At 43.7% G+C, this 23,755-nt stretch overlaps 1 protein-coding gene across 1 annotated transcript in view; it reads right to left on the reverse strand.

Annotated features, from left to right (window-relative positions):
- AASS (aminoadipate-semialdehyde synthase) overlaps positions 1 to 23,755 on the reverse strand; it is a 49,267-nt gene that overhangs the window by 15,190 nt on the left and 10,322 nt on the right. The window contains exons 7-18 of the mRNA XM_039510055.1: positions 16,658 to 16,736; positions 16,441 to 16,568; positions 16,112 to 16,260; positions 13,249 to 13,371; positions 12,989 to 13,100; positions 12,461 to 12,520; positions 12,299 to 12,366; positions 8,666 to 8,784; positions 4,705 to 4,834; positions 3,482 to 3,592; positions 2,224 to 2,332; positions 121 to 261 (exon numbers count right to left, since the gene is read on the reverse strand). Coding sequence (XP_039365989.1) covers positions 121 to 261; positions 2,224 to 2,332; positions 3,482 to 3,592; positions 4,705 to 4,834; positions 8,666 to 8,784; positions 12,299 to 12,366; positions 12,461 to 12,520; positions 12,989 to 13,100; positions 13,249 to 13,371; positions 16,112 to 16,260; positions 16,441 to 16,568; positions 16,658 to 16,736 — 1,329 coding nt within the window. The remainder of the gene's footprint in view (positions 1 to 120; positions 262 to 2,223; positions 2,333 to 3,481; positions 3,593 to 4,704; positions 4,835 to 8,665; positions 8,785 to 12,298; positions 12,367 to 12,460; positions 12,521 to 12,988; positions 13,101 to 13,248; positions 13,372 to 16,111; positions 16,261 to 16,440; positions 16,569 to 16,657; positions 16,737 to 23,755) is intronic.

Raw genomic sequence — 23,755 nt, forward strand, 5'->3', positions numbered from 1 at the left:
AGTTTAAGTATCTATCAGTAGTTTAAAAATAATGCAACAGCTCACAAATCCCAATTCCCTCTTTGGCCTAATACCATCTTCTCTGCTTGTGTTTAAATAGAAAGGTCAGGATTACTTCACCTCTCCATCTTTTAAATATGTGGCAGACTGAACTGTATTCAACAGAACACCCTGTGGACTCCAGCTGAATTTGTATCGCAGAGGATTAGCAGAATATTCAGGAGCTGGCAGGCCACCGCAGAAGGAAGTGTACGATATGACCTGCAAATATAAAAATAAATCCACAAGTTGCATATGATCAGAAAAAGATATACAGCATCATCCAGCTAGCAACAGGAAACAACCACCACCGACTTCCCTGCAATATTCAGCTCTCTGTGTTTGGTAAATCATTCCCTGGAAGGCCTGAATTAGGCAAAGAACTGCGAGGATTTTATGCCAACAGTGCCAAAAATATTTATGATTTTCACATATAACAGGCCACAGAGCAAGTTTATTCATGGGACTTTCATCTCTGAGGGTACTGGGTCAGAACTACAGCTGGTGTAAACAGTCATCGCTCCATTGACTCCGGCTGCTTGAATTGTCAATTTACACCACCTGAGGATCTGCCCCCCTCAGCTCCCATCTGGAAGAGATCACAGATGAACAATCCAATTCATTCCAGCGAAGCACCACTCACATCAATGGAAGAGTAGCATCCAACAGTTATTTAGCAGAACTCATGATACGATTTCTTGGCTAAGCAATAGAAACTGTACTGAGACTATCTCCTGGGGCATCCAGGTGGTAAATCTGAGCCAACAAGCCAAAAACTAATTGGGCCTGGTGACTAGCCACCGTTCGCTACCTTCTCCTTCTGTGGAAAGCTTGAGGTAGATTAGCAAGGCTGTGACAGCCTTTGTTTAAGGAGGTATCTATGTGCTGGTAGAGGAATTTAGTTGACAACGCTGTCAATCTTGCACATTTTACGAGCAGTACAGATAAAAAAATATTAGGCCAGATCTATTGCAATCAATGGAGTTTAGCCAATATACCCTCATGTCATCTGGGCAGGTGGCTCAAGGGTGATGATCCACACTACTAAGTCAGACAGCCAAGTAAGAACCCTCATTCTGATATGTCACCCTGGGCAGATGCTGGGACAGTGGAGAGACGCATCTTGCTTCGTTCAGCAGGGCCTTCTCCGGCCCACAAGGACTGGCATTGGCAGGCTGCCCAGGAAGAGCTGACTCAGTCCTCCCGAGTCAGCTAATGGAAACTACGAGCAAGAGGCTTTGTAGGCTTTAAAGTGAGCCAAGAGGAAAGGGATTCATTGACATGCATATGGACCCAGATGGTATGATGGGATAGCCTAATTTTGGCAATTAATTTTGCAATTGATCTTTGATTATCAGCAGCTAAGTATGCCCAGTGGTCTGCGATGGGATGTTAGATGGGTTGGGATCTGAGTTACTATAGAGAATTCTTTCCTGGGTGCTGGCTGGTGAGTCTTGCCCACATGCTCAGGGTTTAGCTGATCGCCATATTTGGGGTCGGGAAGGAATTTTCCTCCAGGGAAGATTGGCAGAGGCCCTGGAGGTTTTTCGCCTTCCTCTGCAGCATGGGGTACAGGTCACTTGCTGGAGGATTCTCTGCAGCTTGAGGTCTTCAAATCACAATTTGAGGACTTCAATAACTCAGACATAGGTTAGGGGGTTTGTTATAGAAGTGGATGGGTGAGATTGTGTGGCCTGCATTGTGCAGGAGGTCAGACTAGATGATCATAATGGTCCCTTCTGACCTTAAAGTCTATGAGTTTATGAGACCCAGGAGCTAGATATGGGTAATTATGAAATTCACAGCTGTTACTTTAAGTTTAACAAAACCTATGGCTCTAGCACTGAGGAAGTTGCAGCAGGCATAGAGCCTTTTCCAGGTCATTCATGGCTTCTCTGTTCAGAAAAAAAAATTGATTTTTAAAATAGAAAAGAAAAGAAAAATAATATTCACTAGTGACCCTAATGGCTGCTGTTCTCTAGGAAACTTCCTCCAAAAACAAGTGGCCCATATGCTTCCATCTGAGCCTGCAGTAAAACAAGTGGCGAAGTCCTTTCCAGAATAAAAGCCGTAGCACCTTAAGTTACCAAATGGTAGCAAAGACAGGTTCTTGCTGAAGGAATAACAGTTTTGTTAATATAGCTTTGGCAAAACTATGCATGTGGAACTCATCCATCACCTTACCGTAGCGCCTACATCTTTTGCCTTCTCAATACACTCCATTGCCAACATATGATCGAGGCCAGGATCCAAACCTACTTCACTGATAACCGTAATACCAGCAGCTTCTACACTAAAATAATAAAAACACAGTATTGTCAGAATATTGCATAATATTCCTGAAGTCTAACTTGACAAGCAATAGCCTCATGATATCCATTATCAGCCATGGGCAAACTAGAAACGCTAGGACAGATTCTGTGCTAAGCCTGGGAAATGGAGATGTAACTCTTTAACCCAGTGGTCTCCAACCTTTTTACGCACAAGATCACATTTTGAATTTAAGATCAACCCAGGATCTATCCTGCCCCTTCCCCAAAGCCCCGCCCCTTTCCCGAGGCCCCGCACACTCCATTCCCCCCCTCCCTCTGTCACTCGCTCTCCCTTACTTACTTTCATCAGGCTGGGGCAGGGGGTTGGGGCGTGGGCGGAGGGGGTGCAGGCTCAGGCTGAGCCTGGGGCCAGAGGGGTTCAGAGTGTGGGAGGAGGCTCTGGGCTGAGCCTAGGGCATGCAGGCATGAGGGGTGCAAGCTCTGGGAGAGAGTTTGGGTGCAGGAGGGGGCTCCGGGCTGGGGCACAGTGTTGGGATGCAGGAGAAAGTGAGGGGTGTGGGCTCTGGGAGGGAGGCTGGGCAAGGGTGCGGGGAGAGGAGGAGGGTTTGAGGCACAGGTTCCGGCCTGGAGGCGCTTACCACAGGCAGCTCCCAGCCAGCGGCACAGCAGGGCTCAGGCAGGCGGTGTGCCTGCCGTGGCCCCACGCCACTCCCAGAAGCAGCTGGCTGCTGGGACATCTCTGCAACCCCTGGAGGGGAGGGCCAATGGGAGATGCAGGGACAGTGCTGGGGGCGGAGCCACCTACCCCTACCCAGGGGCCGCAAAGACATGCCAGCAGCCAGCCACTTCTGAGCCCTGCTGGACTTTTAGCAGCCCGGAGATCATGAATGACTGGCAGAGGCTCCAGGATCGACCAGTGGATTGCAATTGATGGGTTGGTGACCACTGCTTTAACCCATCTTTAAATGGGGGCTACGTGCCTACATATCTGAGAATCTGGGCCTTAGTCTCGGATTCAGTTCCACCTGTAGAATATGGATAATCATAAGACAGGAGACACTGAGAACATAAATACATTAACTATTGTGGGGAATTTTAATAGTACGGTAACAGGGCCATGTAGGTTCCTAAGAAAGAAGTCACATCTCATTACTGATCTTTTGACCTACCTTTCTTGGAGTTCTTTCATAGCTGGTGTTAAGTAGCTGGCTGTCACTAAGTTTACTTTGCTGTCAATGCACTTCTTAGCGACTAAAGGATGTGCTGAGTAAGGCAGCAAGCTACCAACAAAAGAAAAATTGAATGTCAAAAATCTGACTAGTTGGTGTTTTCATTGGAAGACAATTTGCAAGAAGTTTATTTGTATCTAGATGAGGTCTGTTAACACAAGGGGCCTCCATCATTGACCTAAATGCAGTTTTTATACTGATGCAAGTGGGCATGAATTCCTAGCAAAGCAGAATGGCACTGCTTTACACGCACTTTGCACTGCTGCAAGTGACTGTACAAAATGCAGGGCAGTGGAGGAGAGAGTTCAAATTCTCTCAACCCTTTGAGGCCCCAGCTTTCAGAGTCACCTTTGTGAAAACAGAACCGGGCCCTTGTTTCTCAGTACCACATTCTACATTGGTGCGTTAAATGTCTAAAGGATTCAAAGTAGAATGCGGTCTTGGAAGAAACTTTCATTAGAAGTCCTGCTGAGCCATCTCTGGAAGGGCATAGGCTGCCTGAAAAGGAGATATCACTCAGGACAAGTTCAGTGAGGGGGACCCAACGGCAAGCACTATAAAGCAGTTTCTATCCCTACTTTAATGCTAGTTTTAATGCTCAAAGAAAACCTTTTACTCTTCAAACATTTGACAGTAATGGCTGAATTTTCCAAATTTGGCTTCTGTACATATGCATGCAATTTAGCAAGCACCAATGACTGTACGTGTTTACTGAGCAATGTAACTAGCACATACAGGTGATGGTTTTGTGGGTGAATTCTGTCCCCAAAGTAGGCACAAATGTTTGTGCAATTAACACTGCATGCCCACGAAGGAGCTGAACAGAGAGCCATTTGAAAATCTTGCCTCATAAGTTATCATGCCTTTTTAACACCAAAGAAGAGATTACACTGCATTAGATACAGTCCTGGTGCTCTTGTGTGCAGAGAGATGGGAATATGGCTAGTCACTATCTACCCCGCAACACACCTTCCCTGAGTGCTGTGAGTGGGGGAGAAGGACTATGCTAGCTTTACATCACCCAGTGATTCCCTGTACCTTGGTGGAATCCCCAGGTAGCTATTTAAAAGCAGCTACACAGGTGACTTGTGCCACTGAAGAAATGTAAAGGAGCCATAGCAAATCTCAGGATCAAGCCGCCATGTTTTAATCAGCATTCTGACCTGATCACGAGGTCATGTGTTTTCACCAAGGAGGACAGTTTATCCTCGCGCTTAATGATGTCCACGTGAACAGAAGTAACATTGTTGTATTTCTTGGTCAGCTGGCCAAGTTGCTCCTTCATGATGGATGCTGTTTAAAAAGTATGAATGTCAACCATTACACGAGTGATGTGTAGCCGACGAAGTGGGTGTTCACCCACAAAAGCTCATGCTCCAATACGTTTGTTAGTCTATAAGGTGCCACAGAACTCTTTGCCGCTTTTACAGATCCAGACTAACATGGCTACCCCTCGGATATTTGACAAGTTAAATTGACTCTTACTTCCCTCCCAACCCCACTCCCCAAAGTATCAAGGTAAAAACACCAACTGCACCCTCCACCCTGGTTCAAACTAGCAGAATAACCTAGTCATCATGCATCAAACTCCATTCACTGGCACTTGTTGCATGGGTTCCTTCGCAAATACACAACTACACTCCACATCCATCTCTCTTTCTTAAGAAAGCAGTTGCACAGAAAGTAGACCGAAAAAGAAGGTGCACACTTGAAAGATAAACAGGTGTAAGTGTTTCATGTCTTGAGCAATGCACTAGAAAGTGAAGAAAAAAAGTCATGTCAAGCTACAGCAGCTGTGACCTAAGGGATCCACAGGAGATCCTTACCTAGAGAAACAGTGATCCACTAAGGGAAACTGCAGAACGAGAACAAGAAATGAACAGCATTTCTGATAACTCTGCTTTATTCCTGCTTGTTCTTTTTATTTATTTTGACTCTCTTCTCTTCCTAGCAGCCTTAATTGCTGTCTAGAAGTGGCGCCGGCAGCCCCATTGGCCTGGAGCGGCAAACCGCAGCCAGTGGGAGCCACGATCGGCCGAACCTGCGGATGCAGCAGGTAAACAAACCGGCCCGGCCTGCCAGGGGCTTTCCCCTGAACAAGCGGTGGACCGGCTTTGAGAACCACTGCTCTAGAGTACGATAAAGCAGGTTATTGTAGGAATCAGGAGAGACCGAAGGTCTCTTCCTGAGCCCTCGTGGGGCACCAACATTAGCCAATAACGAGGTGTCCCATGTGAAGTGAAAACTGCTACCCTTCCTCCCACACCTCAAAGCATACCTCCTCAGTGTCTCTAGTCAGTGACACTGTAGACTCCAATTACACAAAAAATGGTTAATAACTGCAGCTGTTAACAGAGTTTGTCCTCACCAGCAGCCTAGACTAGCACAACTTTATCTTACAGTCAGCAATGCAGCCCACTATCTTGGCACAGAATCTGAAACTGTGCCTGCAACACTGGTTTGGCCAGGCCTCCTTTGTCCCAACTTTGTGTAGCAGGACTTCCTCAAATGCACTGCCTCACATGCATCCTCCAGGCACTCTGTCCTCTGCTTAGGCGTTATGGAATAGCTGCCCACATTTACCAAGGATGCATCAATCCAAACACCATTAGTAAGTGTGGTGGATGCAGGACACAGACACATGGTGGTTGTGTTGTGTTAAAAAAAAAAAAAAGGTTGCTGTGTGGACACCACTCAATGGATTTTTTCCTACCTGGGTCAGATGGGTGTGACAAACAGGTTGCAAAACAAAACACAGTTGTAGTTCTAGTGTAGACAGGGCACGAAACCAGCTCCCAGGCATGCCCTAAGATATCTAATCTAGTCACTCATGTAGAACTGATGGAGGAGGGAGTACATTCAAACGGAGATTAAGATATGGTTCCATGAGGAGAGCTGGAGCCTCAATATATATCACTCACACACAGTCTCTTAATATTTTTACTAGAAAAAAGAGGCATTAGAAATTTTTAAAAATTGAAAAAAAGTGAGTGGACCGCTGATAAGGGGACAGATCTGATTCCCTTCATCATTAACAATGTGCTGGAACTGGATCCAAAAGATGATCCATTAGACAAAAATGCTTAAGGGATTCTTACACAGAATGTAAGGAAAAGCCACATGGTGGGGGAGAACTACACTGGGGATACTCATGACTGAGAAAATCTTGGTCACAATTCACAAGAGAGACGCTGATGGGATCTCAAAGTATATTTCCTCTGGAATATTAATCCTGACAATGCAATAGGACAAGAGCTGGGAGGACTAGAATAAAAGGGTATTGCCAGAAAATATACCAGCAGCTAGCTACGCTATGACCAGCCAAAACTACCACAAACTCATGCAGGCAAACGGTACCTGTTCTGAAATAAAGAGTCAGTGGAGAAACTGTGGGGGGGGGGGGGGGACACAAGATGATCAAACACAGAAAAGCCTGAAAGACGAGGATCTAGGTGGATGAAGCATTCTGCTCTGCCACTCCCAACACAATCTCACATACAGCACCTAGAACTACACGAACCTCTGGAGAGTGATTTATCTTGTCAATTTAGTGGACAACACTAGAAAACTAGTCTCAAATGTTGTGATATAGGGCCAGTTGCACAACCCTTAGCCATGTGGAGTAGTCCTATGGCCATCAACAGGTTCACAGGCCTGAAAAGTAAACTGAAACACCAGGAACTGGGTTCTGGGGTCTGCTTCTCCTGCCACAGATGATGGGATCAGAGAGCTGTAATCATTACAATGCTTTAGGCATCCACAATCTCATCAGCTTGCAGGAGAAACACTGTATCCACAGGCTGCTAAGAAAGAAAAGTGTTATTTGAAAGATGTTTTTATTTGTAGGTTTAGGTCTACATATACTAGACAAAGTAGGAATTTAAAATGGGTGGAGTTTATTTTAATTATTCATACAGCATTATTCCATATGCACGGTCCTTCCCCAATTAATAAAATGAGGGGTCCTTGCACCAAAGAGTTTACTGTATAAAACAGAATGGAAAAGCAGCATGGTCTAGTGGGTAGAGGTACTGGACTGGGAGTCAGGAGGTGCAAGTTTATTCCTGACTTTGCTACTGACCTGCTGTGTAATGGTAAACTAGTTACTTCACCTCTCCAGGCATCTGTTTCACCTTCCACCCTTTATCTGTAGTCTATTTAAACTGCAAGCTCTTAAGAGCAAGGCCTGTCTCTTACTGTGTATTTGCACAATGCCTACTGCAATAGTCTTCAACTCCGCTGGGTTCTCTACATGCTATTGTAATTCAACCACCACTGCCACAGCAAAAAGCGACAAACAAGGTGGGATAGGTAGCACAGGTGGGCAAAGAAAGATCATGAGAGATGCTTGTTATAGACACGCACCTCATTAGCTCTTCTTAGTGTCAACTATAATTTTTTAAGTGGACTAATTCCAAGAGAACCCATTCCCTAATGGAGCAGACTTTAATGAGTACATTCCGACTTAAAAAAATCTCCTTCTCCTGGTGGTGACTGGAAGGTTATTTTGGACATGACTGACAGCAAACACACCTGGCCAAACCTCCTCCCACTTTCCCCCGATGTCTGTGCATACGCCTGCCTGCTGCCTATCTGGTTTCAGCTTTGCTACCACTGTTGTTAATTAAACACATTCTTGTAGAGAAGAGGAAAGTTCATTCATGTGAGCCACCACCCCAGTGAAGCACATAAAAAAGTGGTGTCATCATGCTTTTCCATGACAGAAAATGCAGTGACCGTCAAGGAAAGACTGAAACTGACTATGCACAAAATACTGTTAGATGCAGGAATTAAACAAGCTGAAAAGAAAGAAATAGTCTCTGCAGTCTCTTCCTAGGCACTACTTGTAACAAGAAGTAGGTAAAATATTTTCAGATAGCAATGTGGTTTTTCAAGTTGGTGTCCTTAAATCTACAGAATAATTTTTTGAATGAGGTGCACAATAGTTACAAATGTAGAATATATCTTCAGTTTTCCCATAGCGCATTTCATATGCTTTTAAATAGAAAGTTTTAGTGTGCTGCCATGCTGATACAAAATAAAGAATTATTTCAATACACAGTATACATACTTGAAGCTTAATACAGTTCTTTAATACTTGAAAGCAAGCAAGGCCTTACGTACCTGCTGTGATTTCTACGTTGGGATCTCTAGTGAGGTATTCTATCACAGGGCCAGAAACATAGCCAGATCCAAGTAACAAGACCCTCTTCTTATTCTTGGTTAGTGACTGTGAGTATTCCCTAGAGGGGTTATAGTCAAAAATTAAAACATACAGGATAAGCAAACAGCAAACTGCTGAAGCCAATGTCAAGTCAGCATGTTTTAGTAAGTTTATAAACCAAGAGCTCATTTCAGGAAGAAGTTTAAATTCTGCAGCCTGATTATCTAACCAAAGTACAATGTCACTTCCTTAAGCTTTTTCAAAATTTCTATTGCATGGCTCCTACATCAGGGAAAGTGGACTAAAAAGTTTAAATCCAGCCTCAAAAAGGGTCACACCACTCAATACCTTTTCCATTGTTTTTCCAGCAACTACTGCAGCTGTGACTTCTCATTCTTCCTCAGAAGTCACTGAATTTTCCTCAACAGACAAACTAGTCCAACCTCATAGATTGTGAATTTGGTAGAATCCGGCCATGAAAAACGTGTCACGGACCATGAAATCTGATCTTGTGTGCGCTTTTACCCTATACTATACAAAATTCATTGGGGAGATGAGAATTTCTCAAATTGGACATCCTGAAACAAAAGGGAGATGCAGGGCGGTCACAAGGTTATTTAAGGGGGTTGCAGTATTCTGTGCTGCCTTCAGATTTGGGCAGCCGGAGAGCAGCAGTAAGCTACCCAGCTCCAAAGGTAGGGCCTGGCCAGCAGCAGTGCAAAAGTAAGAGTGGCAATACCATACCATGCCAACCTTCCTTCTGCTACACTTACTTCAGCAGTCCAGCTCTGAAGGCAGCGCCGCCACCAGCAGCAGTGCAGGAGAGCAGCAGCTGTCGACCGGGAGCCCAGCTCTGAAGGCAGAGCTGCTGTCAGCAGCAACGCAGAAGTAAGTGTAGCAGCACTGCAAACCCTCTCCTCCCCCCCCACCACACACACAACCTTGTGACACCCCCCCCCCCACAGGTCCTTTTTGGGTCAGGACCTCTACAATTTACAACACTTACATTTCAGATTTAAATAGCTGAAATCATGAAACTTACGAATTTTTAAATCCTATTTTTCCTATTTTTAGGAAATCTTTCCTAATTTTTAGAATCTTTCCTATTTTTAAATTGACTAAAATGGACCGTGAATTTGGTAGATCCCTTCTCATAGGCCCAAAGACTTTAAGGCCAGCAAGGATCATCATGATAGAATACAAACTTTTGAACATTGCAAGACAACCTCACCCACCAGTCCTGCAATAGGCCCACAACATCTGCCTGAGTTACAGAAGTTCTCAAACTTAACTTGAAGTCTTCAAATAAAAAAAAGAATCCATTATTTACTCTACTTCAAAAAACAACCTGACCACTTCTGGGCTAGCGATTGGATTGTATCATCTTGAACTAACATTGCAAGGTTCCAGATTGTGCCTAGCTCCCTCCATCATCTGTGACCTCTCAACTTAGAGGCCAACTTTGGACAGATTATACCAGAGTCACTTCAGGGCATCATGGGATCCTATATAGACAGATAGCGTCTACATAATAAAACCTGCTTGTACACATGGTCCCAGATTGGACAACAGTCCCAGCATTACTTCATGAACCACCAACACCCGCTGAATATCACTTTGTAGATCTTCTGGCATGGTAGGACAAAGAATCTTTCCTTCAACAGCCTCATCATCAGTTTGGATGCAAGATCCTCCTCACTAAGGATACTACTCTCAGATCCATAGAGAAAGAGTGATGACTTCTTCACCCATTCCATACCTACACCAGATGCGTACATACATACAGACATGCGAAGAGGGGTAAAGTAGATTGCACCTCCAGTGCTAGTACAGAGGAAAGACTCCTTGCAGAAGAAATGGCTTTTGCAAATCTAGCTTCTAAATACACTGATCTCTAGCTCTAACTGTCCAATGGCAAGAGTTTGACCAAACTGGGATTGGCTGATCCCTGCCTGTATTTGTGCTTGTCTGTTACAAGCTACTAAGAGATATTTTTGGTACATCAATAATTGCAGCAAAGTTTTTATATTCCAGAAAAGAACATATGAACTATTGCCCATCACGAACATACACGTGAGTAGTTCAATTAAGTAATCTTTGTACAGCACTTTGTACATTTAGGTTAGTTAAAGAGATGTGTCATTTGCAGCTATGCAAGAGGAACAGATAACCAGCATAAGCTATGCAGTGGTGAAGAGATTATGGAGAAGGGTATAATAAGCCATCAAACTTCTCTCCTCCCCTCACATTTTAAACAGTAAGTTCATTTGCATTAGTTCCAAAGAGAAGGCATCAGAGAAAAGGCTCTGTCCACTCTTCCTTTAGGCACAATACACTATTTTGCAGAAAGATTTAAAAAATCTACACACAAGTTGACCCTTTACCAAAGGGGTTTTCAGCTTCTTAACCTCTTGCTTGGTCTAGTGTGAGCTAAGAAGGGTGCCAAAAGAGGGGCCACAATGCTGCGCCAGGAATAAGAAGGTATGTTAGTGAAGACAACCGGCTAAGGTTGTCCACCATAACAGCATATGGTGAAAACTCTGTGGTAAGCTGTGGTCTTCCAGAAGCAAATGACTCGCTCCACTACTAAAGAAAAGGGTGCAATAAGGCCTGTAAATAATAATTCTTCATTTAAAACAGAATATTCCTAATATCCTCAGAGGGATTCACTATTAATTATCTGGACCATTATATTTTACATTTCTGCAATCCAGATGTCATTTTCCTCATTTACTTAACATGTTACATTGTTTTTAATGGCCATGAATGTACCTAGTGCTTAAATCCATATTTATTTCCTTTGTGTTTTTCCTATTTTCTTTAAAATTACATGTGCTCCAGCCATAACTAGCTAAAAAACCACAAAGACAGAGTTAATCACTGCCATAACACTACTCTGTAAAAAACATAAAAATAAAACGTGTTGGTTACTAGGAATAACTGAAGAGTCAGGGAGGGAAATTGTACGTTAAGTGAATGACGCTAACCCCATCTGCTCCATTCATTTTTACCACTGCAAGATAAAATAGACATGACAAGGATAGAATGGTACCTCAGGTGATGGATCCAGGACAAGTCTAATGGAAAGTTAGAGGCCCTTATGCAGAATCCTGAATACTCCCAATCACAGAAGAGTGCTGCAGATCAGTGGGGCAAGAGGAACACCTCTTCCTGAGGGCAAGAACTGCAAGTCTATAGTACTAAAATGGGAAGTCTGCAAAATTATATTACTGGTCCTCAGAGCCCAGCCACCCCTAAATAAGCTAGTGCTGCATGTTTGGAAGGTGCAAGGAGGGAATAATACAGTTAGCATGCAATTATTTTCTGTCTGAGAAATCCTGATTACTAACATGGCACATTTGTCACCTTGGCTTTTTCCTCAGGTTCAGCATTAAATTAGTAATATATGCTAATGGGGTTAGACACAGTAGAGAGATTCAACCCAGGATACATTTAACCACATAAATTAACACAGCCGAATTTCACCAACAGTTAAATAAATGAAAAAAGGAAGGTAGAAAGCAAGCATGGTTATTTAAAACCTGAGTCACAGAATCAAGACAATGAGAAACTTAAACCACACTATACATTACCTGCTCTCCCTCAATTTCTGGATATATTTATACTTATCAGTCAATGAACCATTGGATGTAATCACTGCCTACAAAGTATATGAAACATAAAATTACTTTTCCTACGTCTGAACTTTACATATATAGGTCAGAAGAGGAATGGAAATAGCTCGAAAGACTTACATCTCGTACAACAGGTGAATAATTCTGGCTTTCGAGAGGCTGTGAGCCGTCAGATAACAGCTGTGGAGATGAAGGATTTCAGTCAGAGCATTTTATTTCCCACATATTTTCAGAGAACTTTCAGAGATAAATCCTCTTTGGAAAAATTTCCTTCATTTAAAAAAAAAAAAGAAGGAAACTGTCAAGGTTTTAAGGCATATTAAAGTACATGCAGGAATTGCACATAAAATAACCTTTGAAACCTGAAATTCTCCTGACCCATATAATTTACTGTTTCAAGTGACTTTCATTCCCATTGACTCTCAATGAGACTTCGGCTCTTACATGCCAAAGTCACTTTTGAAAATGGGACTTCAGTGCCTTTGGAAATTTTACCTCAGACACTATGGAGCAGTCATTTTTCAGACTGATTCAGTTATGTTCTACAGCAGATTTTTTTTAAATCTATATATGGCAGACCAAAAGAGCTACATGATACAAAGTTTAAGTTCAAACCTTCACTCTCTCGCTGAATACCCAAGGCCTTACCATCTCTTCAATATAAGTTAAAAGCATGTCTCCAAAGTATTCTGTTGCTTCTATAGGCAGCTGTGCTGGTAAGTTGTCAATGGAACACATCAGAATCCCAAAGCCTTCCATACTGGAAGAGAAAACATGATTCCATGTCACATTTTCTTGGTCATATCTTTAGCGGTCATGTTTCAAAAGCATGACTTTTCATATAGTAGTCTGAGCAGACTATGATATTGAAACACAAAGTACAGTGCGCAAATTAAAGGTTCTCCCACCTGCCATGAATAATATGCTGGTCAGCGTCATACATACAAAATGGACTGTCAATTGATGTACACTCTGTCATAAATTCTATGGATCCTCCAGTGTCTGCTGAAATGTCACATATTGCCATAAGTCTAAAGTAATTAAATAAAAAACAATGAACAAAAACATCCAAACACAAATAAGAATAGTTACAAAAGATCAGAAGATTGTTCTTCACAAGAGTTTCAACCAGATTTATCAGACACAGATAAATACAATATGTTGGGGAAAAGTCAACATGGCTTTTCTAAAGGAAAATCATGCCTGACCAATTTACTAGAATGGTTGGAGTGGGTCAACAAGAATGTGGGGTGATCCTGGGTATCATGTACTTGGACTTTCAGAAAGCCTTTGGTGAGGGACCTCATCTTAAGCAGGGGCGGCTCTAGGTATTTTGCCGCCCCAAGCACAGCAGGCAGGCTGCCTTCGGCGGCTTGCCTGCGGGAGGTCCCTGGTCCCGCAGATTCGGCGGCAAGCCTACGGGAGGTCCGCTGAAGCCGCGGGACCAGTAGACCCTCCGCAGGCATGCTGCCGAAGGCAACCTGCCTGCCGCCCTCGCGGCGACCGGCAGAGCGCCCCCCCCGAGGCTTGCCGCCCCAGGCACACACTTGGCGTGCTGGTGCCTGGAGCTGCCCCTGATCTTAAGCAAATTAAGCAGTCATGGGATAAGGCAGGCCCTCTCATGGTTCAGTAACTGGTTAAAAGATAAGAAACCAAAGGTAGAAATAAATGGTCAGTTTTCATGATAAAAAAGATGTAACTAACAAGATACCCCAAGGATCTGTACTGGGACCTATACTGTTTAACATATTCATAAGCTATCTGGGAAAGGAGGTGAATAGTCGGGTGGCAAAGTTTGCTGACAATACAAAATTACTCAAGATGGCAGTCTGCTTTGGACGTGGCAGAGTTACAAAGGGATCTCACAAAACTAGGTGATTGATTTAATCTGCCATTTTGTTGCCCAAATGTTGATAAGTGCAAAGTAATGCACATTGGAAAACAAATCCCAACTATACATACAAAATGACTTGATCTAAATTAGCTGTTACCACTCAAGAAAGATCTTGGAGTCATAGAGGATAGTTAAGAACATAAGAATGGCCATACTGGATCAGACCAAAGGTCCATCTAGCCCAGTATCCTGTCTTCTGACAGTGGCCAATGCCAGGTGCCCCAGAGGGAATTAACAGAATAGGTAATCATCAAGTGATCTATGCCCTGTCACCCATTCCCCAGCTTCTGGCAAACAGGCTAGGGACACCTCTGAAAACATCCACTCAACATGTAGCAGCAGTTAAAGCTAACATGATTTGGGGGTATGAAACAGCTGTCATACATGGAGAAGTTAAAACAGACAGACTATTCATCTTAGAAAAGAGACTACTACAAGGAAATATGATAGAGGTCTATAAAATCATGAATGGTGTGGAGAAAGTGAATAGGAAATATTATTTACTCCTTCACATAACACAAGAACCAAGGGTCACCTAATGAAATTAATAAACAGCAGGTTTAAAAGAAACAGGAAGTACTACTTCACGCAACACACCAGGGTTGTTGTGAAGGCCAAAACTGGGTTCAAAAAGAATTAGCTGAGTTCATGGAGGACAGGTTTATAAGTGGCTATTAGCAATCCCACGCTCTGGGTGTCTTCAGCCTCTAACTGCTAGAAGCTGTGGAAGCACCTGGCATTGGCCACTGTCAGAAGACAGGATACTGGGCTAAACTGACCATTGGCCTCACCCAGTATGGCCGTTATGTCCAGAAAGGAACCACTTGTAGGGGACATGGAACAGGTATTTTCTGTAATTAATAAAATAATCTATTGAAAGACACTTATTTTATCAGGAATAGTAACAGACTATTTCTATAATGACTTGGTATAGATAGATATAGATAGTTCTAGATACCTTTTTTAAAATCGATAAAATTAGTAGATAGTTAAAGACATCTCTTTAACTTATCAATTACATAAACCAGACACCATGAAAAGGAGACCATGGTCAATAGTCTATTTTCTTTGTCTCTTCTGTGAACACAGGTAGTATATAAAAAGAGATTCCTACTATTATAGATGTATATTGTAATGGACAAAATGATGTCATTGATAAGGGAGGCCCTTAAATACTCAGTAATTGACAAAAACAAGGAACATGAAAACATCTGCTCTATCACAATAATCAATGCATCAGCAAAATATTAAAGTATGGATTAACATCTAAGGCTTAAGAGCTAACTGTGGTTACATATTGTCCTAGTAATGATAAATTAGTTACAATTATCGTTGGTTTATTGATTCATAAATAAGGTCAAGCATGAAAAAGGATTTTTTCTTCATTCCGAACAGCATGTTAGAGAGGAGTTTTAGGGAGTTAGTCACAAGTGAACTCCAGTAGGGGGCCACACTTCACCAGTCTCAAATTTGGTGAATAGCACTCTATTAACTATTTCTTGTTGTCTTAACTCGGCTGAAGTATTTAACATAATAATTTATTAAATCTGCACACACAACGTCATTTGTCACATTTGCTCTCTCATCCTTTCCCCAGGGAGAGAAGCATCTTTAGGGTTAACTTAATTTACAAATCTGCCATTTGTTAATAGTACAAATGAATGACATTTGTAAGTGGGATGTACAAATTCCAAAAGGAAACAAAGAAATAGGGAAGCATGTGGGAAAAGAAAGCAGGATGGGTCGGGTGTTCTGCCCCTAAGTTTCTCTCATATACTGTCAATGTATTTATTAGATGCTTTGCTGAAACCACTGATCCTTATTGCTTAATTAGAATGCTAGAGAATAATTCTTACTACCAAATGAAGGTGCCTTACTTGTGTGGTAATTCTGGACAACCCTCAGTGGCAGCAGCAGAAGGTTTAACTGGAGCCAGCAACTTTTTTGCATCATGTCGATTTAACAAGCGAGGGGTGTGTTGCTCCCAGTATATTCCATTAATCAAACAAGTAGTGTATGGTGCAATCTGCAAAGAAAGTCACAAATTCCAGAATCTCTCTCATGGATGTTATTGATAGTCAAGGGAACTTGCATTTGATCTAGCCTTTTAGACAAGTGATTCCCTAACTACAGCGAACTTGGAACAGTATTTGCTATCAGCAGTATTTGGAAAACCTTGTACTGAGAGAACAGCAGCAATGCTCACATCAGTATTAAAACGAGAAGTGTAGAGTTCTGGATGTTTGTCGTATTCCTCCGGATCATACACCCCATCGGTCTTCCTTACAAGATGATGGTGACGACTTAACACTGTCCCATATACTTTCCTAAGGTCTGCAATAAAGAGAAGAAAGTCAGTTATTTAAGAAGCAATACAATTGGTCAGAGATTCTAAAGCTTATCAAGCTTGTGCTTAGCATTACCTCCAGATTTGGAAACCTCCCTCAGTTCATGTGGCTCCACAAACTCATAGGGGAGTTCATTGAACACTTCTTGGGCACCCTGCAGATAAAAATATGACCCAGAATCATGTGGACATCAGCAAAGAGTACAGGATATTGAAAAATTGCAGAAAGAAAATTGTTAAATTTTGCATTCACAGTATGTTCACAAGGGCTCATTTTCAATAGGTCTTGCCAATCCTGCCAGATTACACTGTCTCTATAGAGAAACATACTAATCCACATGTGCCAAGTACCTGCCTGAAATGGAATGCTGCCTGAACTCTGGTCCACTGTGTAACATGAGCAAGTGTTCATTTTACTTTAGTGAACTAAAAACAAAAAAGTCACCAGATATGTCTTCAGAGCATTGTTAACTGGAGTTAGAACTCGAGTATTACCCCTAATTCGACTCCCAGCCACACACACATCTCTAGCTTGAGTTAAGTGGTTCTTTTAACTCTAACTAGCTAGCCTGTTGGGGGTGGGACAGCAGAGGAAGGGGTCTGTTTGGGGTTCCAGTGCTGCTGAAGCTTCAGCTAGTAAGGCAATGGGGATGCAACAGCTTGAGTTATAAGTCAGCAGCAGCTAACCCAATCGCTCTGTGAAACTCAAATGTTATTTTGAAGCATGGTTGCTCTCAGCTCCAGGGTCTCTACTCTGGCAGATAATCTGCACTGAAGCCTGTGTCACCACCACTACACTCCTATCAGTACCCATGCTAGCTAGATTAAAGCTAATACAGATGTTCTTCAACTAAACCAATGAAACTTTATGCAAATCACCCCCACTGTTGAAAGTCTTTTTCATAAGGTTCCTTAGCATCCATATAGACCTTTCCACAAGTCCTTTTGACATGTGAAGAAAATACCAAACACCTGTAAGGATAAGGCCTTTTCCTGTAGCCGTATTGTAAGGTCTGAGACCGTTGTCTGCAGTCATATTAGGACAGCAGCAGCCATGAGCTAGAAGCAGAAAGTCACATCCTCACATTCCATTTAAATTACCTTAAAACAATGCAATATCGGGTTGTTAAGAAGGCGATCCTGTCCTAACAGTACCCACCATCACTAGATAAAGAAACAGATCTTAAAATGGTTAAAGAAAACGTAGTTTGATGGTATTCTGTCTGGCAAGAAACCACTTATCAAGTTGTGGTTGTGAAATCCCTACTTTATTGTTTTGTCTTTATGGCTCCCCACTTCGCTAGTGTTTCTCTCTATGGTCTCTTTCTGGTTCTTTGATCATTTCTGTCTGTTTTATAATTAATTTTGCTAGGTGTAAAAATCAATTAAGGTGGTGGGGTATGATTGGTTAGAGAATTGTTTTACAAGGTTAGGATTGGTTAGAAAACTGTTTAGTAATATTTCAGTAAAATGATTGGTTAAGGTACAGCTAAGCAGGACTCAAGTTTCACTATATAAATTAGGGTCCAAAAGGAAGTTCTTGGGAACCAACTCCAGGACACAGCCCCAAGATCAGAGTTGCCAGATCTCAACACTCTGCTAACGACACCGTGCAGAAGCTGGATTTCCCCAGATGACCTGATCCTGACTGGCCATCATGAAAAGTTCATCTGCCTTACTGGGAGTGGTGAGCATTATGTGCATTCTGTTTTGGTAATTGATAATAAATAGAGGTTAAGTAGGATACTACTGTGTAAGGCTCTTTCACGGGTAAAAGACCCTGCAAACCTGCAGAGCATAAGGTTATGCCCTGCGCCCACGAAAGGGTAAGAGTAGGTGCCTAAATTAACAGGGTTATGTCTGAGCCCTAGGAACAGGGTACAGGTGGGTACCCTAGAGTGTGACGGTAACAGAATTTTGTGTGGGTAACACATCAAGTCTAAATTACACCCAATCTATTGCAAATGGCCTAAAATCCACATTGGAAAGTTACAGCCCATTATTGCTAAAGACTTCATCTGGAATTCCATGTCTGGAAAAGATTCCCTTCATGCCAGCTATCACTATTAGTACTGTGAAGTGTGCAAATTTCTGGGTCAGAGAATAATCTGTGACATTTAAAAACCTCTTTAATTGCCAGGTAAATAAATCAGTGCTGTAAAGTAGGGTGGCCGGGGCTCAACCCTCCCTGGGGAGGAGGGGAGCCACACCGGCCTGTTGTTCGTACTCGTGTCCTGCCCTGTTTCCGCAAGGCTGAGCAACAAAGCACACAGTCAGTTAAGGGCTCAGGCCCTCTGGTGCAGGGACTGAGTAACAAAGCACAAGTTCAGGGAGCTCAGCCCCCTCTGGTGCAGGGGCTAAGCAACAATACAAGTTAGTATAGAGGCCCAGGCCCTGGATCAGGGCAGGGCAACAACAGTCAGGATTCAGGCCCTCTGGAGCAGGGGCTGAGCAAACAGACTAGTCTTAATGGCCTCCTCAGGCCAGGGAGAGGAGGAATCTGCCACCCTGGAGAGGGTGGCAGGGGGAACGCAGGCCCTCCCACTCCACTGCGTTCCAGCCCGGGGCCCCACTAGCGGTTACCACCGCTGGCGGTCAGTGGGGATCCTGACCGCAACACACTGACATAGGTTCCGGTAGATCTGCAGCCTGACTGGGGTCGGCTGCCCCCGGGCCACTTCCAATTTCCCCCTCTGGACCTACCTGGCCTGTGGCATCAGCTCCCGGGAAGTCCCATAGCATAGGTTCTTCGCAGCCGGTGCTGCAGGGTAGATCCGGCAGTTCCTCCGGGAAGTCCGGCCAGGCTTGCTCCGGGGGTTCCTTGGGGTAACAGCAAGGGAGAGGGGGAGTCTCTGGCGGCTCCTCCCAGTAGCGGGTGTGGGGAAGCTCCAGCCAGTCAGGGCAACTGCCCTGGGCTCCAGCGGCTTCCCAGTCCCGAGCCCTCTCTGGCAGGTCTGCTCCTGACGGTGGCTGGGCTCCCACTGAGCTCTGATGGCCGGCATTTATGCTTCCGGGTCGCCGCCTGACCCTCTGAGGGGCGGGCTCACTGCTCTGTAGCCCCGCCCCTTCCGGTGTCCGCCGGGGCTCAACCCTCCCTGGGGAGGCGGGGAGCCACACCGGCCTGTTACAGTGCCTACATTCTCCTAAAGGCCTTTATGGAACTGGGTGAGATCTCAGCAGCTCTGCCTGCTGGCATGGCTTGTACTGAAGCATGAAAAGCAGTTTCCTACCCCATTAGTAATGTCGTGATTGATCCACAGCCAATACAGTACTCACGCTCATTGTTTGCACTTCTCAATTCTTAAGTGACCCTTGTGGATGTTTCTTTCTGGAGGCTCATTGGTATTATAATGTTGCTGCCCTTGAAAATCACCATATCACTGTAAATTCACGTCTGCCGTTCCAATCTTATACTTGTACAGCAACTGCTTATTTCTTCAGGCCACACTTTAATTATTACTTCTTTAAGGATCCCCAATGATTTATCTTTCTCCATTTGCCCTCTTATTTGTTGCAGGTTCTAGTTAGCTATTGGAATGGACTTCACAAATAGATCTAGGCTTGCATCTCTATTTCAAAGGTGGTCTTTGGTTTCATAGTGGCAGTCATCATTCTAGAAAGAGCATCTGTAGTAAACATGAATTTACCAGGCATGTAGGTCACAACCAAAATCAAACTTTTGCAGTTTTATCATTATTCTTTGAACCCTTAAGGTACAGTCATTTAGTGGTTTGCCAAAAGATGCTATCAGGGTCTTGTAGTCCATTTCAACATCCATTGTCTGGCCATAAATATACTGATTAAATCTCTCACAGAGAAACAATATTCCTAAAATCTCAGTCTCAATTTGTGTCTCTCTTGTTTCCGCATCAGTCAGTGATTTTTATGCATGTGCCACTGGTTGCCAACAATCCTCATATTTCTGTAAAATAACTGCACCTAACCCAGACTGATGCAGCTGCTGAAGTTTTAATAGGCCTGCCTGGTGAGCAGAACTTCGACACTGGTTCTTGTATAAAGTCGTTGTTGCAAACCTTCCAACAATTCCTCCCGTTCTGCACCACAGGACTATTCATTTTTATTTTCTAGGAGTTTCCTCAAAGCCACTGATTTTGTACATAGGTTAGATATGAATTTTCCAAGATTACTAACCATTCCCAGGAAACAATAGACATCTTTCTTTGATGGGGAACATGGCATCATTTCAATGGCTTGAAATCATCCTCATCAGGTTTTACATCTTTGTTAGAAAGATCTCCAGCAAAAGTCAGTTCTGTAACCTCTAAAACACATTTCTCTCTATTTAGTTTCAAGTTTGCAGCTCTAGTTGTATCCAAGACTTCCCAAAGTCTACAATCATGTTTCTTTTTAGCTGAGCCCCAGATGTCGTTCAATACCATTAATAAGATGTCAACACCATTAATAAGTTCAGAGATCACATGCATGGTTTTGTGGTACAGTTGTGCCAAAGGGTAATCATAAGAATTTGTCTTCCAAATTGGGTAGTAGATGTGCATAGTTTTGAGCTTTTTCAGTTAATTTTAGCTGCCAAATTCCTGAGGATACATCCAATTTACTGAAATATTGTACATTTGCAAACTGAACCATAATATCTTCTCTGACTGGCAGTGTGAAATATTGTCCTTGTATAGCCTTATCAAGGTCTCTCTGATCTAAGCACATGCATAGATGGCCATTATTTATCACCACAATGACTAGGGAGCTCACCCTTTCCATTGGCGCCTCAATTTTTTGTATTACTGGCATTGCTTCCATCCCTGTGAGCTCAACCTTGAGTTTATCATGGAATGCAAATGGCACCTTTCTAAAAGGCTGGACAACTGGAGGGACCTGCCTGATTGTTTATGTGGCTTGTATGTTCACCATACAAGTAATTCAACCCTTGAAACAGACCATGATATTCCCCACTGAGTGCCTCATAGCCAGGTTCAGTATGATGTAGTGAAGGCATCCATTTCACCAGATTTAGCCCTGGCTACCTGTGTAAAATGCAAAATTGGGGTCACCTCCTTTGGCACTACAATGAGCAAGAGCCTGTACGTGAGGCTTTTCTAGTTGATGCTAGCAATGCATCTTCAATAGTATATTTGTTCCAGAATAACCAGTTACCTAAACTATGACCAAAAAAATGGAAGTCCTATTTTCAGGCTCTTATAATTTTGTTCAGACAGAATATAAACCTGAGCTCCTGTGTCATTTGAGTGGAGTAATTGTTTCATTCACTTTCAGAGGCAGTATCCAGTTCCTCTCATCAGGTTTGCTAGATCCCAGCAGGTAAAACTCCTCAGCCAGATTGTCTTCAACTGAATACATTTGACTTTCCTGCATTTTGGATTGGCAGCATTTTGCAAAATGATTTTTGCCCACATTTATGAGAGTTTCCCAAAGGCAAAACACAGCAAGGAGCCATACTGTGATCCAAACATTCCACATTCCTCCCTTCTGCAGTGTTTTTCATAGCGAGTGGTTCCACTTTTTGATTTAGTCTTGTCTGGCTATATTGGGGGAGAGGGGGGACAAATTTCTCTATCTTAAAGTGGCACTTCCAAAGTGCTGAACTGAGGAGGAGTCGAGTCAAGGTCATTTATTAATTATGGACATTGGTTCAGAGATATTTTCATAACAAAACCTGCTTCCTCTGTATGATCTTGCAGTGAAGTTATAGTCTGAAGTTTATGACCAAAGTCACTGACAGACTACAACACACACACACAAATTCCCTCTGGGACACCCAATCCCTGATCATACATCTCAATTTGATCCTTACCAATAGGCTTCTTACCCCACTCCAAACCTCACTCTCTTCCATAGACTTTAAAAACTCCATCCCATCAGTATTGCTCCTCTAACTACTTCTGAGGGTAGTCTGTACCAAATATTAAAAATTCTGAACACAAGATTTCAAAATTCTGCGAGTTTTATTTGTCAATAAATAAATGCATAGGCTCCAGCATGGCAGTGGGGAGCACAGGCTACTGGCTGCATGAAGGTGGGAGATCACCCTGCAGCCTCCCCACTCTGAGGACACAAACTCAGTGGTGAGGTTGCACCTGACCTTAACACAGCACAAGGCCTGGCCCTGCCCCTCTGTGCCAGGCACACCAGATGTGGGGCAGGCAGGCTCAACCAGGCAGGATCCAAGTGTGGAGGGGCTCAGTGTGGGGGGATCCAGGTGTGGGGTGAGAGGATTCTATGTGGGACAATCTGGATACAGGCAGCTCAGTGGAGGGGGGGTCTAGGTATTAGGGGATCTGGATGCACAAAGGCTCGCTAGGGGGGTTCTAGGTGCAGGTGCAATGGGACTCTGCAGGGGCTTCCAGGCGAAAGTGGTTGGGGCTCAGTGGAGAGGTCTGGGTGCAGCTCACTGGGGTCAGTGGCCTGGAGATCTGGATGTGGGGGCTCAGGGAGGTGCAAGGGGGTGGGACTCATCAAGGTGGGGGTTTGAGTGCAGGGAGCTCAATGGAGGGGTGGTCTGGGTGCAGGGGTGAGGGTCCGCAGGCAGAGTATCTGTGTGCAGGGGGCTCCAGATGCAGGAGGTTGAGGTTCAGGGGGGTGATTTGCCTCTCCGCTGGCTGCTCTGCGTGCCTGAAATTATGTACCTGCGCAGCTAGGGAGTGGTGCATGACTGCTCTTGCAGCTTCCCTTTGCTTCCATCAGAAAGTCCTTTTTCTGCAGGGAAGCAAAAAAATCTGCAGGGGCATGAATTCTGTGCATGCACAGTGGTGCAGAATTCTCCCAGGAGTATCTAACCAGCAGAGGATTCTCTTCTGTGCAGGAATACCCACAGCTCCCAGACAATGATGGGGAGGTGGGGAGAAATACCTTAGACTGCATCTAGGTTCAGCTGGGAAGAGGTACAGGTATCAAAGCCTTTCTGGATTGGGGAAGATGACCAAGACCAAGAAGGCATGCAGCTAGGAAGGGCCTGTGCTGGTTAGCGAACCAGGGGAGTAGCAGGTGACTGGGAAAGAGTCTGCTCTGGGAACACAAATGTTGTCAGCATCTAATCCTCTTCCAAAGCCTCCTCTTTTTCCTGAATGGCAGCAGCTGTTCTTTTGACACTTCTTCCTATGGTAGATGGGACAACTGATATTCCCCTCTGGCTCTTCCTCTGTTTCATGGAGAATTGCCTGCAGGATTATGGTACCTCTGA

The sequence above is a fragment of the Mauremys reevesii genome, linkage group 1 (genome assembly GCF_016161935.1).
Source record: "Mauremys reevesii isolate NIE-2019 linkage group 1, ASM1616193v1, whole genome shotgun sequence".
NCBI lineage: Eukaryota > Metazoa > Chordata > Testudines > Geoemydidae > Mauremys > Mauremys reevesii.